This window comes from Triticum dicoccoides, chromosome 4A, assembly GCF_002162155.2.
Source record: "Triticum dicoccoides isolate Atlit2015 ecotype Zavitan chromosome 4A, WEW_v2.0, whole genome shotgun sequence".
NCBI lineage: Eukaryota > Viridiplantae > Streptophyta > Magnoliopsida > Poales > Poaceae > Triticum > Triticum dicoccoides.
The window spans coordinates 589,781,985-589,803,393 of NC_041386.1; the positions used below are offsets into that span (position 1 = coordinate 589,781,985).

The following is a 21,409-nucleotide window of genomic DNA, read 5'->3' on the forward strand; positions in this document are numbered from 1 at the left end:
TCGATGGAGCCATGGAGGGGAGTAGAGGCGCACTGCAGTGCAAGGGGTGCCAGGTGGCGAGCTCGGCAGCGCCACATTTGTCGCTGGCCACACGGCGAAGAACCCGTCAGCGCGAAGTGAAAGGGCGGTCGAAGAGGCATATGCAGTGGCACCTCAATATGTGCGGACGGTGTTTAGGGTAGGTGTTGAAGCGGGGTAGGTCGATGGCTGGCGGCTAGGGTTCCTCTCGAGCCACCCGAAGGAGACTATATATGCGGAGTTAGGTTCCAAGCTTTTTAGTCAAAAGAGGCCTTTATATAAATTTTTAAATCATCCAAAAAATCCTTTACAAAGGATCCTTTGAACTGAATCAAACAGGCCTAGAGTCCATTTGCGGGTGACAATTTGTGTCATTGAATGTTTTCCCTCGGGTTCCCACCACCACCCCCTTCTTCTACCCTCCCAAGGCAGCAGTAACTCGGTCTTGAATACCGCAGATGAGATCCACGCTGACCGGTACGCGTCCCTCTCTCACCCTCCGCCTCTTCCTTTAATTTAGTCTTTAGAACCACCCTCACCCACACTCACGCTCGCACCCACACCACCGGCCGACCAGCCGCGTCTGTCAACCGAAAGCAGCACAGCTCCCCACGGTCGGTCTACATCTACTCCCCACCGCCTGCTTCTCCTCCGAAACCACGCGCGTACGTACGTACCAGCTGTGCCGATCGAACAATGCACCGCCAGATGGCCGTCGCGGCGTGGGCGCTGCTGCTGCTGCTGTCGGAGGCGGCGTCGCGGTGCGCGGGGCAGGCGCTGGTGCCGGGCGTGATGATCTTCGGGGACTCGGTGGTGGACGCCGGCAACAACAACCGGCTGGCCACGCTGGTGCGCGCCGACTTCCCGCCCTACGGCCGCGACTTCCCGGCCACCCACGCGCCCACCGGCCGCTTCTGCAACGGCAAGCTCGCCACCGACTACACCGGTATGCATTCACCTCCGTCCTCTCAGTTTTCTTGTCACCTTCTTCGATGGTTCAATGGATGAGATAATGACGAAATTAATGGCGTGCGTACGTGTGGATCGTGGTGAGCTGTTTGGCAGTGGAGAGCCTGGGGCTGAGCTCGTACCCGCCGGCGTACCTCAGCGAGGAGGCGCAGAGCGACAACAGGACCCTCCTCCACGGCGCCAACTTCGCCTCCGGCGCCGCCGGCTACCTCGACGCCACCGCCGCGCTCTACGTACGCCACCAACTCATCTCATAAAATTTCTGAGCTAGTGTGTGTGTGTGTAAAATAAATGAATTCACGGACGGCCGGGCGCATGAATGGACGATGCAGGGCGCCATCTCGCTGGGGCGGCAGCTGGATTACTTCAAGGAGTACCAGTCCAAGGTGGCGGCGGTGGCCGGCGAGAAGCGCGCGGCGGCGCTCACGTCCGGGTCCATCTACGTGGTGAGCGCCGGGACGAGCGACTACGTGCAGAACTACTACGTGAACGCCATGCTGGCCGCCGCCTACACCCCCGACCAGTTCGCCGACGCGCTCATGCAGCCCTTCACCGCCTTCGTCGAGGTAACTAGTGATTAATTACCATCTACCAACAACCCAAAAAACAGTGATGTTCATGAATCTTGCTCTTGGTAGATGAACTGAAAATGCATGCATGGTCAGTTTAACCATCTCAGTTGCTGGCACCAAGTTGTTGCACTGTTCAAGATAAAATGAAGTTAGTATTTCCTAGCTAGCTAGTTAATTAGGGGGGTAAACTGATTCTGGATTTCAGAACATTTTGCAAAGCAATATATATAGGCTGTCCTTTTAACACCGGTGCTCTCCTAAAATTGAGTTGATATATATATATATATATATATATATCCTTGCATTGCACTAGACTGTACAGTGAGATCGAGTTATGGTGAAACTTGAATCTGGAGCAGACAGGCAATTGAATAACCTGCAGCAGAGTGTGTGAATGGATTGAAGGTCACAGTGCCTAATGGGGCTATGGATGGATAGGACCGCATGCAGGGAGGGATTCAATGGCCTCAGTAACTCCGCTGCTCAACCAACATGGGGTGGTGGTTTCTGACGAGCAGTGTGAAACACTAGCCCTACCTCATGGGCACGGAACAGACATATTTCACCGGTCACAAAGTTAGGCGGCCTCAACCAGTAACCACCACGTACAGGCGGTAATTTCTCCGTTGCCCCTATCCTGATCATACCCTGGTCTGGTGCACCCATGTGCGGTGCGAAAGCACAGCGCTAGAATCAATTCTCGTTGCTCGTAAATGCATCTGCGCCATGCATGGACACATATGTCCATGGATTCACACCCATGCCAAGGCAAAACCTGCAACATTTCCCTGCGTCTGCATGCCTCCTCTCCATTTACTACCACGCACATGACCCTGCCATCCATGGCGACCGTCCTCGCACGCATCCACGGTCAATGCCCGCCATTACTAGCTACGGACTAGTTTTCAACAGCTTACCGTGTCACATGCATGGCGAACCGGCCTTGTTCCTGCCTGCATGAAGACGCTGCTGACACGGTTGGTTGCTGGCTGCAAGATCATAACTCTAGTAACGAGGCACACTCGCCAGTGCATGCATGCAGTAAATGATCCATGGAACTAATACTCCCTCTCTCTCTCAGTTTATAGGGCATACGCGTACCCCTAGGTCGTCAATTTGACCAACCTAATATAAGTCATATATTACAAAAAATATACCAATATAAACTTCAGATGTTTTATTTTCAAACGGTATAATTTTGGTGTTATATAGTTTATATTAGAGTGATAAAATTGGCAACCTAGGTATACGCGCAGGACTTGTAAACTGAAACGGAGGGAGTAGATAGAACCGCGTACACCTGGGGTAGAAAGAAACAGACAGGCAAGAGCTGGATCACTTCGTACGATACTACGTAGTACTGTACTGGTACTACTATGGTGTGTGACGAGTGATTGGTTCAAGATTTCGTTGATTAAACGGCTGCATGCATGCAGAGGCTGTATGGGCTGGGAGCGCGGCGGATCGGGGTGACGTCGCTGCCGCCCATGGGGTGCCTACCGGCGTCGGTCACCCTCTTCGGCGGTGGCGGCGGGGGCGGCTGCGTGGAGCGGCTCAACAACGACTCCCTCACCTTCAACACCAAGCTGCAGGCGGCGTTGGACGCGGCCAAGAAGCGGCACTCGGACCTCAAGCTCGTCGTCTTCGACATCTACAACCCGCTCCTCAACCTCGTCGCCGACCCCATGAGCGCCGGTACGTACGCTGCTCCTCAAACTCAATTTTCCATCGCTATATATATATCTACACGGATGTAAATGGATGGTGAACTGCAGGGTTCTTCGAGTCTCGGCGTGCGTGCTGCGGGACGGGGACGATCGAGACGTCGGTGCTGTGCCACCAGGGGGCGCCGGGGACGTGCGCCAACGCCACGGGGTACGTCTTCTGGGACGGCTTCCACCCCACCGACACCGCCAACAAGGTGCTCGCCGACGCGCTGCTGCTCCAGGGACTCCAGCTCATCTCCTAGCCGCTCAGTCCTCACCCTCGTGTCATGACTGACCGTCTTGTGCATGTAGTATCTGTTTACCTACTAGCTTTTCTTGCTTGTGATCTCTACCACTAGATCATCTCTCCTGCTGTTTCGTTTTCCTATGTATTGTTTGTACTAGGCACTGCTATATGTCCTTGCTTTGTGTGATGTGAATGTGGTCCGTAATGTAATATAGCGGCACTGAAACTAGGCTTTTGCTAATTTTATTTAGTTAACATCCGCATGGCATTATTATATCAATAAAAATGTCGAAATAAAGGATGAAGAAACAAAAGATTTCCAAAGATGAGTCAATTAATATGGATCGGAGGGAGTAACAATTTCAAAAAACAAGTCCTTCAATAGAAAGTCTCCAACAATTTGCACACCCTCTTGCGCTGTGCTTATTTTATATACAATCTGTAGTAAAAAATCAGCCACAAAAGTAGGCAAAAACCAGGTCGAACAAATACAAAAATAGGCAGGGGTCAATGGGCTAACAATCCACCCGAAACAAAATCAGTGATCAAGCACGATACATTTACGGCAAGATATTCAGGTTTCTGATACAATTTCGCTGCGCCTCTCTCCATCTATTCACAGCAGCAGAGCTTGCATGGCAAACGTACCTCCACCGCCTACGACAGTTCAAACCCGGTGTTCGAGCTGATCGCGTACAGCAGCTTGCTCCTCAGCGTGCTCGACCGCTTGTACGTTGGAAGCTGACACACACATCCAAAGAAACAAATAAAAGTTAATTATATTGACGTCAAGCACCAATGCTTGACATGGAGACAAGTTTTTTTCGACAAACGGTGGATTTTATTTACTCAAAATGAAACTTTGTGTGATGTGAATGTGATCCGTGATGTAATATAGCGGCACCCAACGATGCTTTTGCTAATTTTAGTGACCCGTGTGGCATGATGATGAATAAAATGGTTGAAATAACCCGTCAAGCTCAATCGAAAAAAAGAGAGGAAAAGTCCTTCAATCGAAAGTCTACAACAATTTGCACGCCGTCTTGCGCTGTGCTTATTTTATATACAATCTGTAGTTAAAAATCAGCCAAAAAAGTAGACAAAAAAAGGGGTCGAACAAACACAAAAATAGGCAGGGGTCAATGTGCTCATGACAATCCATTCCACCCAAAACAAATCAGTAATCAACCACAATACATTTACGGCAAGATATACAGGTTTCTGATACAATTTCGCTGCCCCTCTCTCCATCTATTCACAGCAGCACAACATGCATGGCGAACGTACCTCGACCTACGACAGTTCAAACCCGGTGTTCGAGCTGATCGCGTACAGCAGCTTGCTCCTCAGCGTGCTCGACCGCTTGTACGTCGGAAGCTGCAGCAATTTTCCAAAGAAACAAAGGAGAATTACATGCCATGGTGGTCAATAATGCTCAATGTGGAGCTGTTACGACAAGTTAGGATGCCGAACAATCTCGACTTCGGCATATTATATGAAAGCAGCAGGGCGCAGAGACGACACGGATGCCGTACGGCGGGTTGTACCTTGAGCGTATTGTAGCATGTCGAAGCAGATGGGAGGCGATCCACGTCTTGCCCTCCGATTGAAGCCCAAAGGGTCACATCGCATGGAACCTAGGTAAACAACAACAAGGACACATGGAACTTTTGAATATACCAACCAAGCTGCTGGAAGGGAGAAACAAAAGGCTTTCTCGGCCTGCTTGATCGAACCTTGTGAATTGTGAAACCAGGCTGCAAGTACTTGAATCCGAGCAACGGGGCTCGCGAGCAGCTCGTCACGAACTTTAGGAGCAGGCAGCGTTCTGTCGGCTTAAACCCTTTGATAACCTGCATGTTCCAGTGCTTGACACGCTGTTACGGCTGTTTCGATTCAGCATGGTATAAGATATTATATTTGCATTGCAGTTGCTCAGCAAAACAGATATTTGGCTATACCAGATGGATGCGTGCATTGCATGCCAATGGGGGCAGCAAAGCATGCCCATCATATTCCACGCAGATACCATTTTTAGCACAAAAGAGAAAAGAGTCCACGAGCTCCACAAGCTAATAGCATGGACATGTAGTATGATAGCAATAACATAGGGTACCACCAAGCTATACATGAGAGAAAATTTTCCTGTAAATGCCTGTCTACCTTCTCTTATACTCCCACCGTAAACTAGTGATCTAAACGCTCTTATATTAGTTTACTGAGGGAGTATTTTATATTTGCCAGTTTGATAAGGGGTTGGGGATTAGTGTCATGTGGTCAGTAACTTCCTTCTTAACCAACTCATATTGGCAAGCTATTTACATGGGCACCACCCTCTGGCCAAAATGAGACAACTTCACATACCTCCCAAAAGAGTTTAACAGTTCGACTTGACTCGGTATAACCACCGGTGTACTTGGTGTTGTTCCGCAGATCATCAACATCAAAATCCTGAGATCCACCTGAAAGTAACTGTTGTATGTGGCAATCATACATTAGCACTGTAAACATGGGCGTAAAAATGCAAACTACTAAACTGCAATTGCTATGGCAGATACCGGAAATAGAAGCTTGAAAATAGATTTTAAGAACCGAGTATTTGTGCAAATGCAATTAAGAGCTCTACAAAAAAGGAAGTAGACTTATAGCTGTTTTTCCTTGTCAAGTTCACATCTGATCATATTTTTGTGCAAAAGGTTGGCAATTACACATACTCTATCCGTTTTTATACTATAAATATTCAAGACTTTTTGAAGTGCATAAGTGTACTATCTTAGCAAGGGGTGTATATATATTTAAATTTTCTCTACATGCCAACCACATAATACTTTTGGGGCTTATCATTACCACTACATTAGTTTGGGCCTTGGCCCAAAATTAGTATTTTCAGATTCAACTTAAAGTACTATTTTGATTTTTACTATTTAAATAAATAATTTTGATTTATACAATTATAACATAATATAGCAAACTCAATAACTTTGATCTTAAATGTTGGTGTTTGCATCCAAGTTTATAATCTCAGAATTTTATATTTATTATTCCAGTTTAAGGAATTTTAAATCCGCTTCGAGGATCATCCATAAAGGGCAATTCAGATTCAGTAGTATCAACAAAGAATGAGAGGATTACCTGGTTAAATTCATTTGCATTAAACAAGCTCAGCCAAGATGGTGAGATGAGATCACTGAGTCCTCTGTAAAATGCATTTGAAAACGGAAGTATCTGCAGGGTTTATGATTTTATCAGAAGATTGCTTACCGATACAGAATAAAAGCTTTTAAATTATTACAAATAGGAGCGAAGTAACAAACCTGGCGGTTAAGCTTGTAGTCTGCCATCGCATGAACATAGTGCAATTTATTTTCATTTGTGACAGAGATATTTTTGCCACCCGGTCTCAGTTCATGCACGATTCTTTTCCCGCCTAACTCTTCAGTCAGAGTAAAATCCAAACAAAGTTCTTCGACGTCCCCGTCATAGTGCTGTTTGATGGAAAACCAAGTATAGAGTTGTTGTCAAAATGTGTCCATCAGATTTTACTCAGAAAGATACCTCACTAAATGCCATATTTAGTCTATCTATAGGGAGATCTACCATTGTCGTACGAGTCAATGCAGAATTATTAATCCAAAAAACCACAACAAATTTTGCTGAGGCTTAATAGACGAGGAAACATTTGCCAAAGTTATATGATGAATCATTGAATTGTAATAAATGCATGGTATTGACTAGGGTTCAGAAAACGGACGAAAAATGTCAATAATATTTGGTGCTCCCTGAGAATCCCAGACCACTCCGATTCAAAAATCAAAATTTAACTTTGTCCAGTTTGACCGGTTTGCAAATTTGAATTCAAAATTATGTTTGCGGTTCTCGAGCTATCGCCACACTTGTTGAGAACCAGGATCGACCATGGAGCGGTTTCTATTCCTAAGATAGCTTTCAAATCCCTGGTATTGACTGCTAGAGGTTCCAGTATCTACCTATCTTGAACATACTAAATGGTTAGACATTTCAAGATTGGAACAGCATGCTAAGAATTTCTTTTTGAAATACCCATAAAGCTCACAACATTTAACTTGATCAGCGTTTTAAAGGAACCATAATAAAATACTAGAATACCTTGAGTTGCATTAGACTTCTATAAAGTTCAGAATCAAGTGTTGATAATTCATCCAAAAAACTATAGCGCCCTAGAAGTTTTTGCACAAATACTTGTGAAAAACAGTAGTCCAAGAGGATCCCCTCATAGAGTGCTTTGCCGACAACTCGACCAAGAAATTCAATCATATCAATGCCATTGTCCAAAAGCTTAGCAGAACTGCTTGGAATTATGCTACTATCAGATGTTGATGTTTGTGTAAACAGTCCATATCTGTTCAAAGAAGAAGAAAAAAGATAGTATCAGAGCTTCTGCATTGGAGAAACAAATATTAAAGGGCTTGTAATTTCCCAGAAGACCTACTCTGGACTGAAGGCAGCCTTGGACAGATCAGTTAAGAACTCCTTTGATAGACCACCATAGTCCAAACCAGCTTCAGGGAGGCCACATTCACTGACAAACGACACATGAATGCAAGATTTCAGCTTAGATCTAAGACAATTCAACTGCCTATATCCATCTTCAACGATATGACCTCGACGAATGACTATCTCGATGGATCCTGGACCTGGCCCAGAGACTTCACCGTTAGCTCTTCTTGATGCTTTGTCTAACTCAATAAATTCTCTAAACATCTGCACTCTGAGTAAAATACATCAAATGATGTTAAGAATAATTAGTATCGGATAAAATTGCTACAATATTTAAAAATATGCCCTGCATGTAAAAATAAATTTGATGTAGCCACTCATCGAGCAATCCCATAAAATACACTAAGATATACTCCCTCTGTAGACTAATATAAGACCTTTTAGATCACTGAAGTAGTGATCTAAAAGGTCTTATATTGGTTTACATAAGTACTTTGTTTTTAGGTTCAGCCATGTGCAGCATTGCATTCATTTATGTACTGCAATACAAGCATAATAGGGCCAATGAATAAACCTAGACAGTTAAATACCTCTCCTCAAACGGATATACATGTGGTACTGTGGTAAGTACAGAGCTGCGGGTAGGAATTCCTGAAGTAGTTCCGACTAAACTAGCAAAGGCTGCCTCATGGGCTCTGGCAGCAGCTGCAATTGGAATTCTGCCAGTTCTGGCGGGTGACAACCACAGGGAACTGGGACAGAACCTGTGTCTGCTGTCCCTTTCATAGAGTAGATTAAGACATCTCACAGTCACGTCAATAAGAGGCTTGTTGCCGCTTCCACTATTCTGAAGGAAAGAGTTGTACACAAACGTATTGAGTGCTGATGCAATCTTCCGTTGTTGCTCTAGAGTGAAAGGAATCTGTGGAAACAGAGAAGGGAAAGCACATCATCAATACATTGGTGGAGAGAAATAGACAGAAAGATGGTGTGTGGATGAGGCAATATTACCTGTTTCTCATAAAACTCAATATCATCTAGCACAAGTAATAGATGTCCATATATTGCACAGAACAGATGCAACATGTGATTTACATCCTTCCCGATACCTTCAGATCCTTGCCTCATAGTCTCAATATCCCATAAAATTAATGCATCGTCATTAGAATTCTCAGAAGTCAAACTGTCACTCAAATTGGTGTCATCTGCATCATTTGATTTTCCTGTAATCTTATGGAGCACATTTGCCCACTTTTTTGGTGTGTCCTTGGCATTCCGTCTTTGCTTTGTGGAGGATATTTGCTCACCTGAACTACTTCCAGCCAATTGTTTTTCATGCTCAGGTTCCTGTGATTTGTGGCCAGTTTGCCCAAAAATTGATATTTCTAACGTTCCCCACAAATCAACAAGAAATCCCGGGGTGAATGAGAGCATGTTGAGAATAGGCAATGGACCAACAGATGGGTTCAGGGAAGAGAAAATTCTGAGCATGTAATAGTAAAAGCATATAATATCCGTTAACTTTAGGCTCCGACATTTGACCTGCCTTTGATCTAGGTCATGGTTGGTTTCCCTCTCGCGCGGAACATCCTCCTTTGCCAATATCAATAGCTTTCTAAGGTGCCACTGCTGGTAAATTGGCTTTAGAAGGTCCATAAACAATGTTCTCGTGCGGCAGCTATCATTGGTGTCGGCTTCTTCGGTAATTGATGTATTATTGGTGGCCCTATCATCAATGCAATGAAGCATTCCCTTGCTTTCTTCAAAACATTTCAGTAAGTTTTGGGAAATACAGTTAATAGCATCAACATATAGGCAACAATCTAGCCCTTGAATGAAGCAACCCAAATTGGATAAATCATCATGCTCTGTCGCTAGAGTTATAAGATTTCCAAGAGCCCAACCACAGTAGGGAATGGTACTGTTATCAACACTAGAAACCTCTGACTGCTGCAGTTTACTTATTTCTTCAAATATTTTATCCTTCGAGGTCTGCTACCACCTGCCATGGCTTGATCAGTTCGACATTTAAATACCAATATTTAAAAAAATCACACCAAATAAATTATAAACTTTTTGGTATCCCTAGAAGGATGAACGTGTCAGGACACTACAATTCTGCACTTACAATGGAATCAACTTTTTTAATCAAGATGCCACAGTGATGAGTTGTCACTATATAGAAATACTAGGCCTAAGAACTTGTAGATGGGTAGAACATGGTAATGGAATAATATCTTTCACAAATTTGCAACTGGTTAACTTAACATTAACCGCTGGAATGATAAATTAAAATTTAATAGCTAGTGTCATAAAGAATTATACAGCAGTACATAGACCACCAACAGAGTATATATAACTAAAAAGTAAGAATAAAACAATTACCACTTCAAAGATATTAGCGGATCAACTATAACATACAGGTTTCAAGCTGCAACAATTGAGGAATACTACACGGATAGAGCAACTCATTATCATGTCAGAAACACAGGAATTTATTAGTTCAATGTCTGACTCCTTGGAGAGCAAAAGCTTCTATGCAAAATTAATGCAATAGCATACCAAATGCCTATGTCCATATCAAAATTTGAAGACCCTTACCAGTAAAATGCTGAGAGACGGTTGCAGTACAGATATGTGTTTTAGAGCAGGTAAAAGAAGAGGCGGCAGACGTTTGCAAATATACGGAATTGTGAGTATAAGTGTGAAGTATTCCTTTGCAGCACCAGTTAGATCAACACCCATGTCTGCTCTTGTAGAGTTGAAAGGGCGCAATGCAAGAGTGACTGCACTAGCAGTAACCAGGAGCTGCTCATCTGGTGCAATCGCAGAATCTATCTTCCCTGGTGTAACATGGGGACCAAAACATTTTATATATCTCCTCACACACCTATATGTACCACTCTGTCTTGTGCCAATAAATTCAATCAAAGTCTCCACAGAGGCATCAGCAGCTCTAGTATTCTCACTTGTTAAGTTTTTCCATGTTTTGCAATCAGTTAATGAGATGGCCAACCGCATAGTAAGAGTACTAATTTCAACCATGTTTACATCCTTACAACAACAATGATCACACCTGGCAAGGATGCAAGAGCACAGCGAAATCAGCTTCTTTGCCTGATAAAGCCAAATAGACCTCTCTTCTGGAAAACCCACAGCAAAGGAACAGAAGTTTTTGCTTTGATCTACATAGAAAAGATACATGTCAGTTGAAAAGGAAAGTGCATCTTTTAAAGGTGTGTGCCCAATTTGTGTGTGTTTTGCAGCAAGCCTGAATCTAGTCAAGTTCAATTTTTTTATGCTCAGCCTAATTTACCATATTGCACTTTGACATGATGCTGATATCATCACATTCTGCACTAAACATGTAATAATTTTGCTTTATCTTCAAATATGCATGCTGGCGAGCTTCTATCAGTAATCAGCCAAGCGCCAACGGCCAGCAGACCAGCTGTCAGTTGAGAAACATTGGCCTCCACTCGACAACTAGTTTCCCACTGACCATACCAGAGGAATTCGAGTTGGATACAGTCAATCTTCTTGAAAATCGACGGATTTAGTACCATGGCCAGGAGGATATGCACTGGCATGGTACTAGGAATGTGTCGGGCCAGCACAAGCTTTACCCCTTTTAGACATCCTGCCCGCCAGGTAGTGAACTTCCCTGCGATCCGATCAACCAGCGCTTGGAGAATGGATGATGGAATTTGCCGAACTGACAGCGGCAGCCCTAGATATGGGATGGGGAAATTGGTTATGGGGCAGGACAGGCCGTCACCGATGGCTTCATCGCCGCAGGCTGGCATTGGGTCGGTGCAGTGGAGCACATCGAGAAATAAACGAAGCAGCTCATGTATCGTGCCATGATCCTGAGCGTCTAGGTGACAGAAGATGACAATGTCATTGGCAAAGAGGGAAATGCTCAAGGCAATATGATGGTTGGTGAGGCACTGCAGGAACCCGTCTTTGACTACCCGCTGAATCAAAGTGTTCAGGACGTCAATGAAAATCACGAAGAGCATCAGCAACAAAGGGTCGCCTTGGCGGAGTACCAAATAACAATCATGAAATTTTGAATATGAATACAATGGCATCAATTTTGTGAAACATAGCCCACATGTTATTAATTAAATTATTGGTCAAAGCATGAATTTGGGTAGGTCAAAATACGCCTCGCATATAGAAACATAGGGAGTAGTTTATTTCTCTTAAGTTTAAAATTAATTTATTGTACACTAGGACATCCCCATACAGGGATCGAAAATTCTATATATTATATTTATATTATCCTCAAAATTAGAAAAGGAAAAGACTCAAAGAGGAATATGTCCCTAAAATGCTCAGGCTTACCACACATACCAGAATCGCTGAAAGCAGAAGTTTGATTAGTAAAAAGGCATACCCATTGAGTTTATGCTATTCAAAATGATTTTGAAGCATCTTGAGATAGACTTCACAGTCTTGGTCTGTTGCCCCTTGTACCAGCTAGATGGTTGAGTAATGAAGAAAAGAAATGGCCTAAGCATCTTGCTCGATATCCATTGATTTGTCAGGTTGATGTCAGGCTGGTTTACTAATACTTCCCACTCTTCATGAAGTTGTTCTGTAACCTTTCTGATAAGATGGTACCTTCTCCATACTCGCTGGCAGAAGTAAAACAGTAACAGGGAAATCCATTATATAGTATACAACACAAAATCATTGAAGCAATGTAGCTCTACATGAACACTTTTACAGGGCTGTCGCATCTATTTTGACTACATTGGGAATTTTATATTATGTTTTTTCTTCATGATTGGCAGAAAAACACATGAAGAAATTTACAAATTTATAGGTGCTTCAGGATATGATTATAAGGATAAACGATAAAATAATCTACTGACAGATCACCAAAGGCATGCTTCGTTATATTTATTAAATATTCCAGTTTGTTAGGGCCTCCATATCCATCAACTTACTAGAAAATTCAGAAGGTGTTTAACATCAAATACCTTCCAGTGATGTCTGTATAGAGGGACATTAAACAAAACATCAGAAGGTGTTAACACCACAAGTACCGATTCATTTGCCCATAAAGCGAAGGTAGCAGATACATAGCGATATCGTTCAATTCTATTGCCCCACGTAGCTCTCAAGAACTTCCTCTTCCCAGTGTATACTATAAAGCTGTAGAACTCTTTAGGGCGATGCAAGAACCAAAAATCAGCGAGTCGTTACGCTTCAATAGTTTATCCAACATGGGGGTAGGTTGCGGCGTAATTGAAACTACGGTTTTAGGATTTCTGCACAGCTTCAGGAATCTGGGGTCCATTCTTACTTCAAAGTAGAAAACCCCACTGATGACTGATCTCAAGTCTTTTTGTTAGGACGCTGGTGCGCAAACCTGAATCCAACTCCTAGATTCGGCGCCAGCAACACTAAAACCTACCTGTGCCCAGGTCAAGGTTGTTTGTTACTAGTTCAATGTGCATCTAAGTTTTTTGTTAGTATTCAGGATTCACAAACCGCTAGCCAGAAGCCCAGAACCACAATTAAAACAGCATTCCAGAAATCTCCCTATGTGATTCAGGCCAGGCCAATCAAATCGGTGTCCCCAAATTCTTCAGGTCAATTGTTTGTGCCAGACAGACGAGGCGCAGCCAGATCCACCAAAGTATAGCAAAATAAATTGAGCAAACAGACCATGGTCATGAGCAGCGATCAGAATTCGGGATTCCAGATAGATTAATTGGGCGCGGGGGTGGGCTGGTGGATGGTGGTCGGGTATAGTGGCACGCAACAGGTGTGGGCGGCTGAGGAGGGGGGGCGGGTGCGGCGACGGCGGGTACCTGGATGGTGAGGGCGGCGGCGGCGGCGCGGCGGAGGTGGCTACGGAGCTGGCGCTCCTCGGAGACCTTCTGCAGCAGCGCGTCGCGGGTGATCTCCCTGGCGCTGGACCCCCTCAGCGACACCTGCGGGCAAACTGTTTAGGTCGGGGAGGGAATGGGCGGAGGAGGGCGAGAGGGGAGGGGGTGGGTACCTGGCGGTGGCCGGAGGGCGGGACCGACATCGCCGGCGGCGAGGAGGTGGAGGGAGGCTGCTTCTGCATCCCGTGGCGCGTGAGCCGAGAGAGAGAGACAGATGGACGCGTCCGCCCGCGAGTGGGCTGTCTGTCTGAGAAGGAAATTGCATAGTCTCTCTCAAAAAAATTGAATAATAATTTTCCTTTAAATAACGTCAGATTTTTAGGCACGGCAAATCACTTATTATGAAAAATTATATTATCATGAGTATGGCAATTTCTTTAACAATTGTGACGAATCCTTTCCGTGTTCAATTTTTTTGCCAGCAATTGTCATGCTCGCTAAAAGAATGTCATCCTCCTGACAACATAATTTGTCATAAAAAATATTCAATTTTCCATGTCTAAAAGTCTGACATCAGTTTTTTTACATAGTACAACACACACAGGCGCGGGCATCATCGTCATGTACGCGTGCACACAAATCTTAGACTATCCACAATGAGAGTAATATAGGTAGTAACATCACACATATCTAAATAAAATAGATGATGTGGCAAGCAATAAATGAAGAAAAAGAGGCATGTGGTAACATAGCTAGTTACTACTAGTATGAGTAACATCACACATATCAAGGCAAGATGAGTCTATAGCATAATAAATGAAGTGTTGCATGTTACCACACATATGTTACTCCCCACTATAGAGATAGTAACTTAGATTAGTAACATGGGCATGTTACTACTCTATGTTACTACCCATTGTGGCTAGTCTTACCCCTATGAGCACCTTTGGAAGACCGAGCCGCCATGCCTTAAGTTTGACCAAAAGAAATTGAATAATCACAACAATTTAATGCCACGTCTTGTGATTTTCCCATTTTATAATGTAGTGTGTGGATTATTTTCTAAAACCACGATTCATCAACTTTGATCAAGTTTACAAAAAAAATGTACATCTATGATATATACAAAATAAATACCATTATATACATCAGAAGATATACTTGCATATTGTATTTATGTATTTATTTGTTATCATTATTGTTGGGATATTTTTCTCAATAAGCCTTGTCAATCTCTACATGGTTTGACTTTTGAAAATGACACATAAACACTACAATTATGGAGGTGGACGGAGCAGTACTCGTTTTCATACTGATTTCTCATCATGTATCCAGATGGCATATATACATATGCAAATACAGGGAACAAATACACCTGACGACACGATTCACCGTATCGCAAAGGGCAGACAAATGATAGGCTGATGTGCTAGGGCAGTTGTTAGTCAGACAAGAGTACACACAACTGCATAAGTCTATTTTGGGAGGGGCACAAAGGAGGCAAAAAAAAAAAAGGCTCGGCGAACAAGCGAACAAACTAACTTCCCTTCAGAATCAGAAAAGGCAACCCGGGAGTCCCACGAAAGACGAAGATCGTAAAACGATCAATGTGATTATGCAAATGCGCTGCTCGCAAAGGGCAGCCGAATGTAACACCTCGAATGCCAACATCGTGTCGATTCGATCAGACGCTCTTATGTTAATTACGTACATATCTGGCGCTGGCAATCAGTATTTTGATGTACACTTGATGACAATCAGTATTCCTGATTAGCGAATCCTGTGTTTCGTGAATTTTGGCTACACAAGATGAATTCGGGGTCTTTTGGGTTCGATGATCAAATGCTGATGTAAATTATTCTGACTGCGCTTTCGGCGCTCCTTCCATCGCAGCAGCAGTTGCGTTTGCAGTCACACTGTTATCCATGCTGCAAAAGACGAGAGAGAGAGTCAGAGTTAATCGATTGCCTGAATCACTTGAAAAGGAAGCAACGGGGCGTGCTCACGCTTCGCCGTTGCTTGGAGCGACGTCGTAGTTGTTTGGAGCTGGCAGTGCTTTGACATCGGTTCCGGTCTGACACTGGGCGACAGCAGTGTTGCACTAAGAGGGGCATGGAAGATTCAGGGTTCGGTATGCCTGCTCAATAGTGATGATGAAGAAACGAACCTGCTCAATTGCAAGCATAGGAGCTTCAACTTTTGCCTTGGAGCAACTTCTCAGGGTGCCCTGCATAAAATCCAATATACAGAAATAAATAGCTGCAAGTCCAAAATGGCAGAACCAACAAGCGCAAGTATGATGAAGTCAGAAAAAGATAATTAAATCTTGAAACTGAAGACAGGTCATTGCACGGAGAATCACCACCACCTATTTCTATGATTCTTTCCGCTCTTAAGTAGAGACAATAGCAGCACATGAGTAACTTGTCTAACACTGCTAAAACGATGAAAAAGATAGGGTCCATTTCTTTTCATATGTAACAGTTTATTTCCTTTCTGCAAGCTTATTTATGGTTCTGACGTCTCACAGCCATAGAAACCTCGGAGCTTTTCTACTGAAGCAAGTGTATCGGCATATCACATACCTCCATGACTACAGGAAGTAACAAGGGAGAAACTGAAAACTAAATATGTGACAACTTCAACAGGCAGCATAGTTGAATTAACCATGTCTTCATGACTCGGTTGAAATATTCAATGGATCCTTATCCACCAAGTTGCTAACAAGCATGCACCATTGCTGCAAGTCCACAACACTGGGACAAGATGACAGAACAAAGTCGCATTAACATGTGCCCTGTGACACCATCACAGCAAGCATGGTGTTAAGATGACGTTGTTAAGACATGGTTATTTCAATTTGCAACCACACAATGCAACTCCACCTCCATTGAAATATTACTGTGTTTGCTAAAGCATGAAAGGCATAGAAAGGGGTTGTTTAGGACATTAAGAAAGAAGAAGAAAAACATGCATCATACTGTATCTATCAGAAAGGAAGAAAAAATAACAGTCTAGCATGTTAAGGATGAGATTGTACCTTGTTGGCCCACATCAGTCCACAAGCATTGCACAAAGTCCTTGGACCAGCTGGACCACGACGCATTGCCGGTGTCATCTTTTCACTAGTGCCACAATTCTGACACCTGTAACAAGTATGATACGGGGAAAAGGGGTCATCCCTTTCCCGTTCAATAACATAACGACAGAAAAAGTGGATCAAGTGATCAAAGATAAGACAACTTTGATTCTCGAGACAGGAAATCTTGGCCTGAGCCCTGGGAGACAGGATCACAGCCTGGAGAAGGGGACTCCCCCTCCAAATTCGCTCTTCCAACAAATTGCCCCTTCCGACGCTGCATCCTGAGAGATTAGTTAGAAATATGAGCATCAAATTCTTAAGACATGCGATGTTCCTTACAACTAATTGCTACTTGAAGTTGGAACCATGGCTTGACGTCTGATGTATAGGATCTATCTTCCCCTTTTGTACCTCATAGGAACCACTATATTCCCCAACCTAGCCTCTAGCCAGCCATGCCTTGCTTGCAGCATCTACCCTGATGATCACAGACCTCTATATTCCTCAACAAACATGCAGTATGCTATCAGACAGTGGCATATGGCAACCATCATGCCAACCAAGGTCTCAGCTTTTCTTCCTTGTGAATATTTGTTGGATCAAATTTTGACCAAGCAAATACAAGATAGAACAAATTGTGTGGTTCCCTTGGTTGAAGATTTAGGACAAACTAAGATGGATAAGACAACATGTTCAAATGAACTAAAGCCTAAGGAAACATTGTGGGCCACAATATCTCCTCCAATTACAAATATAATGCTTCGAAACTACAGCATTTTTCATACTTAACTGTCAAAATGGATGTAAACTTTAACATATCTGTGTACATCATTTACAGTGTCTTGTTTTTTTCAAGAATGGTAAGGTGGATACTTGTGAATATATATCCACACAAAGGAGCACAAAATAACTGTAAAAAAATAAAGGCCCGGAGAACAGATGACAGCTTACTAGACTCCTTCAGCAAGCAAAAGAAAGATAACACAAAACCCTGCTTCCTACCTTTTCTGAAGGAAAATTTTTACTCTGGAAACTAATTTTGTATGCGATCTTTTTTAAACTCGGGTATCCAGCATTTTTTTAATATATTCCCTTTGTCAAGGTATCAAAAAATCCGTCTGTGCTTTCCAAGGAAAGGAGGGTTATGTCAAAATTTAGAAGACCTAATACATACAGTACATAAGGACCTATTACAGAACTGGTCATCTTAGAATCACTTCTTGCAAGGTCACCTGGTTTCGAAGCATGAATGGCATGGGTCTGATTAAGCAGTAGGCACAACAATGATATGGGTCTGACTAATGCAGTAACTAATGAATTAGTTCCTCGATAGATATAATGATAAGGATTATGACTGATCCAAAATAAACTAAATACCGATGCCATGGTGCATGGTTCATTCACAGCTTTACTGATAATACTTGGTGGTACAATAGACAACTGACAAATCTGGCAGGCTAGGTACAAACCTGTGTGCCACTTCTTTGCGTACAGCATAGCGTATTTGCTTATCAAAATTTCTCCCCTTGCGTTTTTCGCGGAACCTGATGAGTGAAGCAACCCTTTTTGCAGGAATGTCTGTCCTCTGAAGTAAATCCTCATAGCCCTGCAGAAGAATGCTAACATTACATCATAAAGGGGGAAATATTATTGATTAGCATATATGCAGCCGAGTAATTTCCACATACCCTATTTTCACGTTGACTGGGTAAAACCATGGCAGATAGACCGGGTGGAATTTCACCAGTTCCTAACAGTAACAGGACAGCTTGAACCTGGAAAAAGGACTTCAACTTAGATAAAACAGAACGGCACCAAGGAGTACCAAATCGAAATCTGAATATGACAACAGATTTTTCTATATGCCTGGATATAGGTAATATCAAGTATGGCCATAGCAACTAATAATTACAAATCCCTCTTAAAAACAACAAAAAAGTAGTCATTACAAGCCATCACATACTTGGTTTACGGCAAGAAACCCTATGAGTTGATAGCAAACTGCCAAAAGTGGCAAGGACTAATGCTTCTGCCAGTGGTACAGTACGGAAGTAACCCATTATTGTGAGCTACTGAGGTTATGTACTGTTCAATTCATAAAAACTAGCCTAGTTTCCTATAGGCATCATTGGAGTTCATAATTCTGTGGCTATTCAAATCCCACGTGACCAAGGAAAACATTTTCAAGTTCTAACCAAAACAAATAGCATCATACTACCAATCTGAGCCATTTGTTTCGGCCGATGTAACTGAACTCGTCACCGTAAGCAAGCGGTGAGATATGCACAGAACAGCTGCACTAACCCTGATCAATTATACAGTAACACGCCTTGCTAGAATGATTAAACCGAAAATCTCAACATCAAATTAAGTATTCAATTCCCGCGCATGAGTGTCAAACGCATCAATTTGCTAGCTCGGTCGCGTGAGATTTTCGCTTCCATGTAACATGAATGAACACAGAGCGAGGGGGGAGGAGACCTTGTCAGGGGTGACGGACTCGAAGACGTAGACCTCGCCCTGGAACAGCAGCGTCAACTGGTTCGGGTTCCCCGGAAAGGACGAGACCGGTTCTGGGGCCGCCGGCGACGGCGGCTCCTCGGCAGGTGGCAGCTCCTCCTCCTCCTCCTCCTCTTCCACCTCATCGTGCTCTTCCTCCTCCTCCTCCGCGTCGTCCTCGCTGCCGTCCTCGTCGCCGGCTGCCGCGGCGGCGTCGCGCATCTCGGCGTCGGGCCCCTGGGCGGAGGCCGGGTCGGACATGGCCGGCGGTGGCGGGGCTCACGCAACCCTAGATGGGGAAATGGAAGGTGGTGATGCGGCGCGGGCAGCTTGTTAGTGCAACCGGGCTCTGGTTCGTGAAACGTGTGGTGATGCGATGGAATAGGCGTGTGGGATCACTCTCTTTTTCCACGTTTCATTTTGCTTGGGATTGCTTTTGTGTACAAAATGATAACACAAAAAAAACATTTATTATTGCTCCTTCATTTTGCTTTTTTTGAATATAGAAAAGCGCACAAAGCGCCAACCAATACATTCAGCTCAGTAACATCTTACAGCGTGAATTACATAGCCCTGGAAATTGAAATTAGACAGGAGAGAAACAACAGGGCATATCATGTTTGTATGAGCTGAAGCAAAACAACTAGTGTCAGGTTCTGGTAAACTTCTAAGAACCTGATGAGCCACATTATGAGAAATACCATTGATCTCTCTAGATAGGTGATACACCTGTGCTTGGAGATCATTTGTAAAGGAGAAAAATTCAGCTAGAAAAGTTCTGATGGTCCAAGGGGTGGAATCTGCCAATACACTTCTTGCCGCCGCTGCTTTTGCCAAAGAGATGCAATCAGTAAGAAAAGTAGGCCTAGAGATCTGAAGTCTACGGGCGACTTGAGCTGCAAAAAGCAAAGCAAGAGCTTCTGCTTGAAGTGGCAAGCTGGTGTTCTGGGTAGAAGCTTGAATTTGCACATTCACTTCCGCTTGGTCCTGAGAAAAACTGAGAAACACTCCTACTCCTGTAGCTGTTGTGCCATGTGGTAATCCTGGAACCTTTGCACATTTAAAAGCAGCATCAGAATAAATTTTTGCTCCAGATATAAGAAGATCAGATTTGAGAGTGTGCCCTTGAGCAGGAATAACACAACTATTTCCTTGCTGATGAACTTGATCAATAGCTTGTCCCTGATTAGAAGAAATTGACACAGTCATATATTGGTCAGACAAAGCTTTTGCAGCAGTGTGAACATGATGAGGTTGAGAATTGCGTCTGTCAAAAAGCTTATCATTTCTGGGTTTCCATATGCACCACATAAAATTTAGTATGTTAGATATAGATGCATGAGATGATTCATATTTAGTAAACTGAGAATAATATTGTGCATAGAGAAATGATTTTGAACCAAGCCATCAGATCTAATATACCAAGGGTGGCCAAACCAGGCTGCTCTAGCAAAATCGCAAAGAAAAAAGAGATGCATTTCATTTTCATCCTCACCACACCTGCAACATGATTTAGAAATGTGAATTGAAAAGCGGCCCGCTCGCAAACCTGTAGGAAGAGCTTTTCGAAGAAGTCTCCATGTGAAAGTTTGGACACGGGGTGCAATCAACTTTTGCTTCCAAACCTGAGTGAGAAGATTTTTAACCTGCAAAGATAGTTGAGAGGGAGTATTCCTGGGAATGCTTTGAATATCCTGCAAGCACAATTTATAAGTGGATTTAGAAGTGCATTTGCCACTCAGAGCGAGGTCCCAACAGAGAATATCTGGGCAGTCATCCTGAATGATGGAGGTTTGAGTAATAAAAGTAGCCATAGGCTCTTGGAAAAGAGAATGAATAAGATTGTTGTTCCAAGTTTTTTGCCCAGGAATCCATAGATCCTTAACCTGAGCAGGATAAATAAAGCCAGGTGGCTGAATGATGAGAGGATTATGAATAGTGGACCAGGAAGAACACCATGGGGAACTCCAGAGGGCAATATTCCCCTGAGTAAT

General features: G+C 43.6%; 4 protein-coding genes across 7 annotated transcripts; 1 reads left to right on the top strand and 3 right to left on the bottom strand.

Moving 5' to 3' along the window:
* Positions 1 to 463: 463 nt before the first annotated feature.
* LOC119287049 (GDSL esterase/lipase At5g03810-like) lies at positions 464 to 3,769 on the top strand. Its single transcript, XM_037566542.1, has 5 exons — positions 464 to 964; positions 1,084 to 1,220; positions 1,320 to 1,553; positions 2,996 to 3,254; positions 3,335 to 3,769. The coding sequence occupies exons 1-5, from the start codon at positions 715 to 717 to the stop codon at positions 3,526 to 3,528; spliced, it is 1,074 nt and encodes a 357-aa protein (XP_037422439.1). The 5' UTR covers positions 464 to 714; the 3' UTR covers positions 3,529 to 3,769.
* Positions 3,770 to 3,894: 125 nt separating this feature from the next.
* On the bottom strand, positions 3,895 to 14,126 carry LOC119287048 (E3 ubiquitin-protein ligase UPL7-like). Of its 3 annotated transcripts, none has more exons than XM_037566540.1 (15): positions 14,008 to 14,126; positions 13,817 to 13,939; positions 12,391 to 12,631; positions 10,590 to 11,173; positions 9,000 to 9,980; positions 8,579 to 8,910; positions 7,981 to 8,259; positions 7,638 to 7,890; positions 6,827 to 6,997; positions 6,645 to 6,737; positions 5,877 to 5,984; positions 5,249 to 5,365; positions 5,060 to 5,149; positions 4,800 to 4,889; positions 3,895 to 4,253 (listed from the first exon to the last, which is right to left on the bottom strand). In XM_037566540.1, exons 1-14 carry the CDS (start codon positions 14,074 to 14,076, stop codon positions 4,806 to 4,808), a joined length of 3,525 nt encoding a protein of 1,174 aa, XP_037422437.1. In that variant the 5' UTR covers positions 14,077 to 14,126; the 3' UTR covers positions 3,895 to 4,253; positions 4,800 to 4,805. The 3 variants fall into 3 exon arrangements, with proteins under 3 accessions (XP_037422437.1, XP_037422438.1, XP_037422436.1); XM_037566541.1 differs by lacking the exon at positions 3,895 to 4,253 and having other exon boundaries at positions 4,661 to 4,889; positions 7,981 to 8,070; positions 8,153 to 8,185; XM_037566539.1 differs by lacking the exon at positions 3,895 to 4,253 and having other exon boundaries at positions 4,661 to 4,889.
* Positions 11,188 to 12,367, bottom strand: LOC119287050. The gene has a single exon (XM_037566544.1). The coding sequence runs from the start codon at positions 12,080 to 12,082 to the stop codon at positions 11,348 to 11,350; it is 735 nt and encodes a 244-aa protein (XP_037422441.1). The 5' UTR covers positions 12,083 to 12,367; the 3' UTR covers positions 11,188 to 11,347.
* A 1,290-nt stretch (positions 14,127 to 15,416) lies between the features above and the next one.
* On the bottom strand, positions 15,417 to 19,755 carry LOC119287051 (GATA transcription factor 18-like). Of its 2 annotated transcripts, none has more exons than XM_037566545.1 (8): positions 19,398 to 19,755; positions 18,605 to 18,691; positions 18,386 to 18,522; positions 17,075 to 17,197; positions 16,875 to 16,980; positions 16,002 to 16,061; positions 15,841 to 15,935; positions 15,417 to 15,762 (listed from the first exon to the last, which is right to left on the bottom strand). In XM_037566545.1, exons 1-8 carry the CDS (start codon positions 19,674 to 19,676, stop codon positions 15,690 to 15,692), a joined length of 960 nt encoding a protein of 319 aa, XP_037422442.1. In that variant the 5' UTR covers positions 19,677 to 19,755; the 3' UTR covers positions 15,417 to 15,689. The 2 variants fall into 2 exon arrangements, with proteins under 2 accessions (XP_037422442.1, XP_037422443.1); XM_037566546.1 differs by having other exon boundaries at positions 17,078 to 17,197; positions 19,398 to 19,752.
* Positions 19,756 to 21,409: the final 1,654 nt, after the last annotated feature.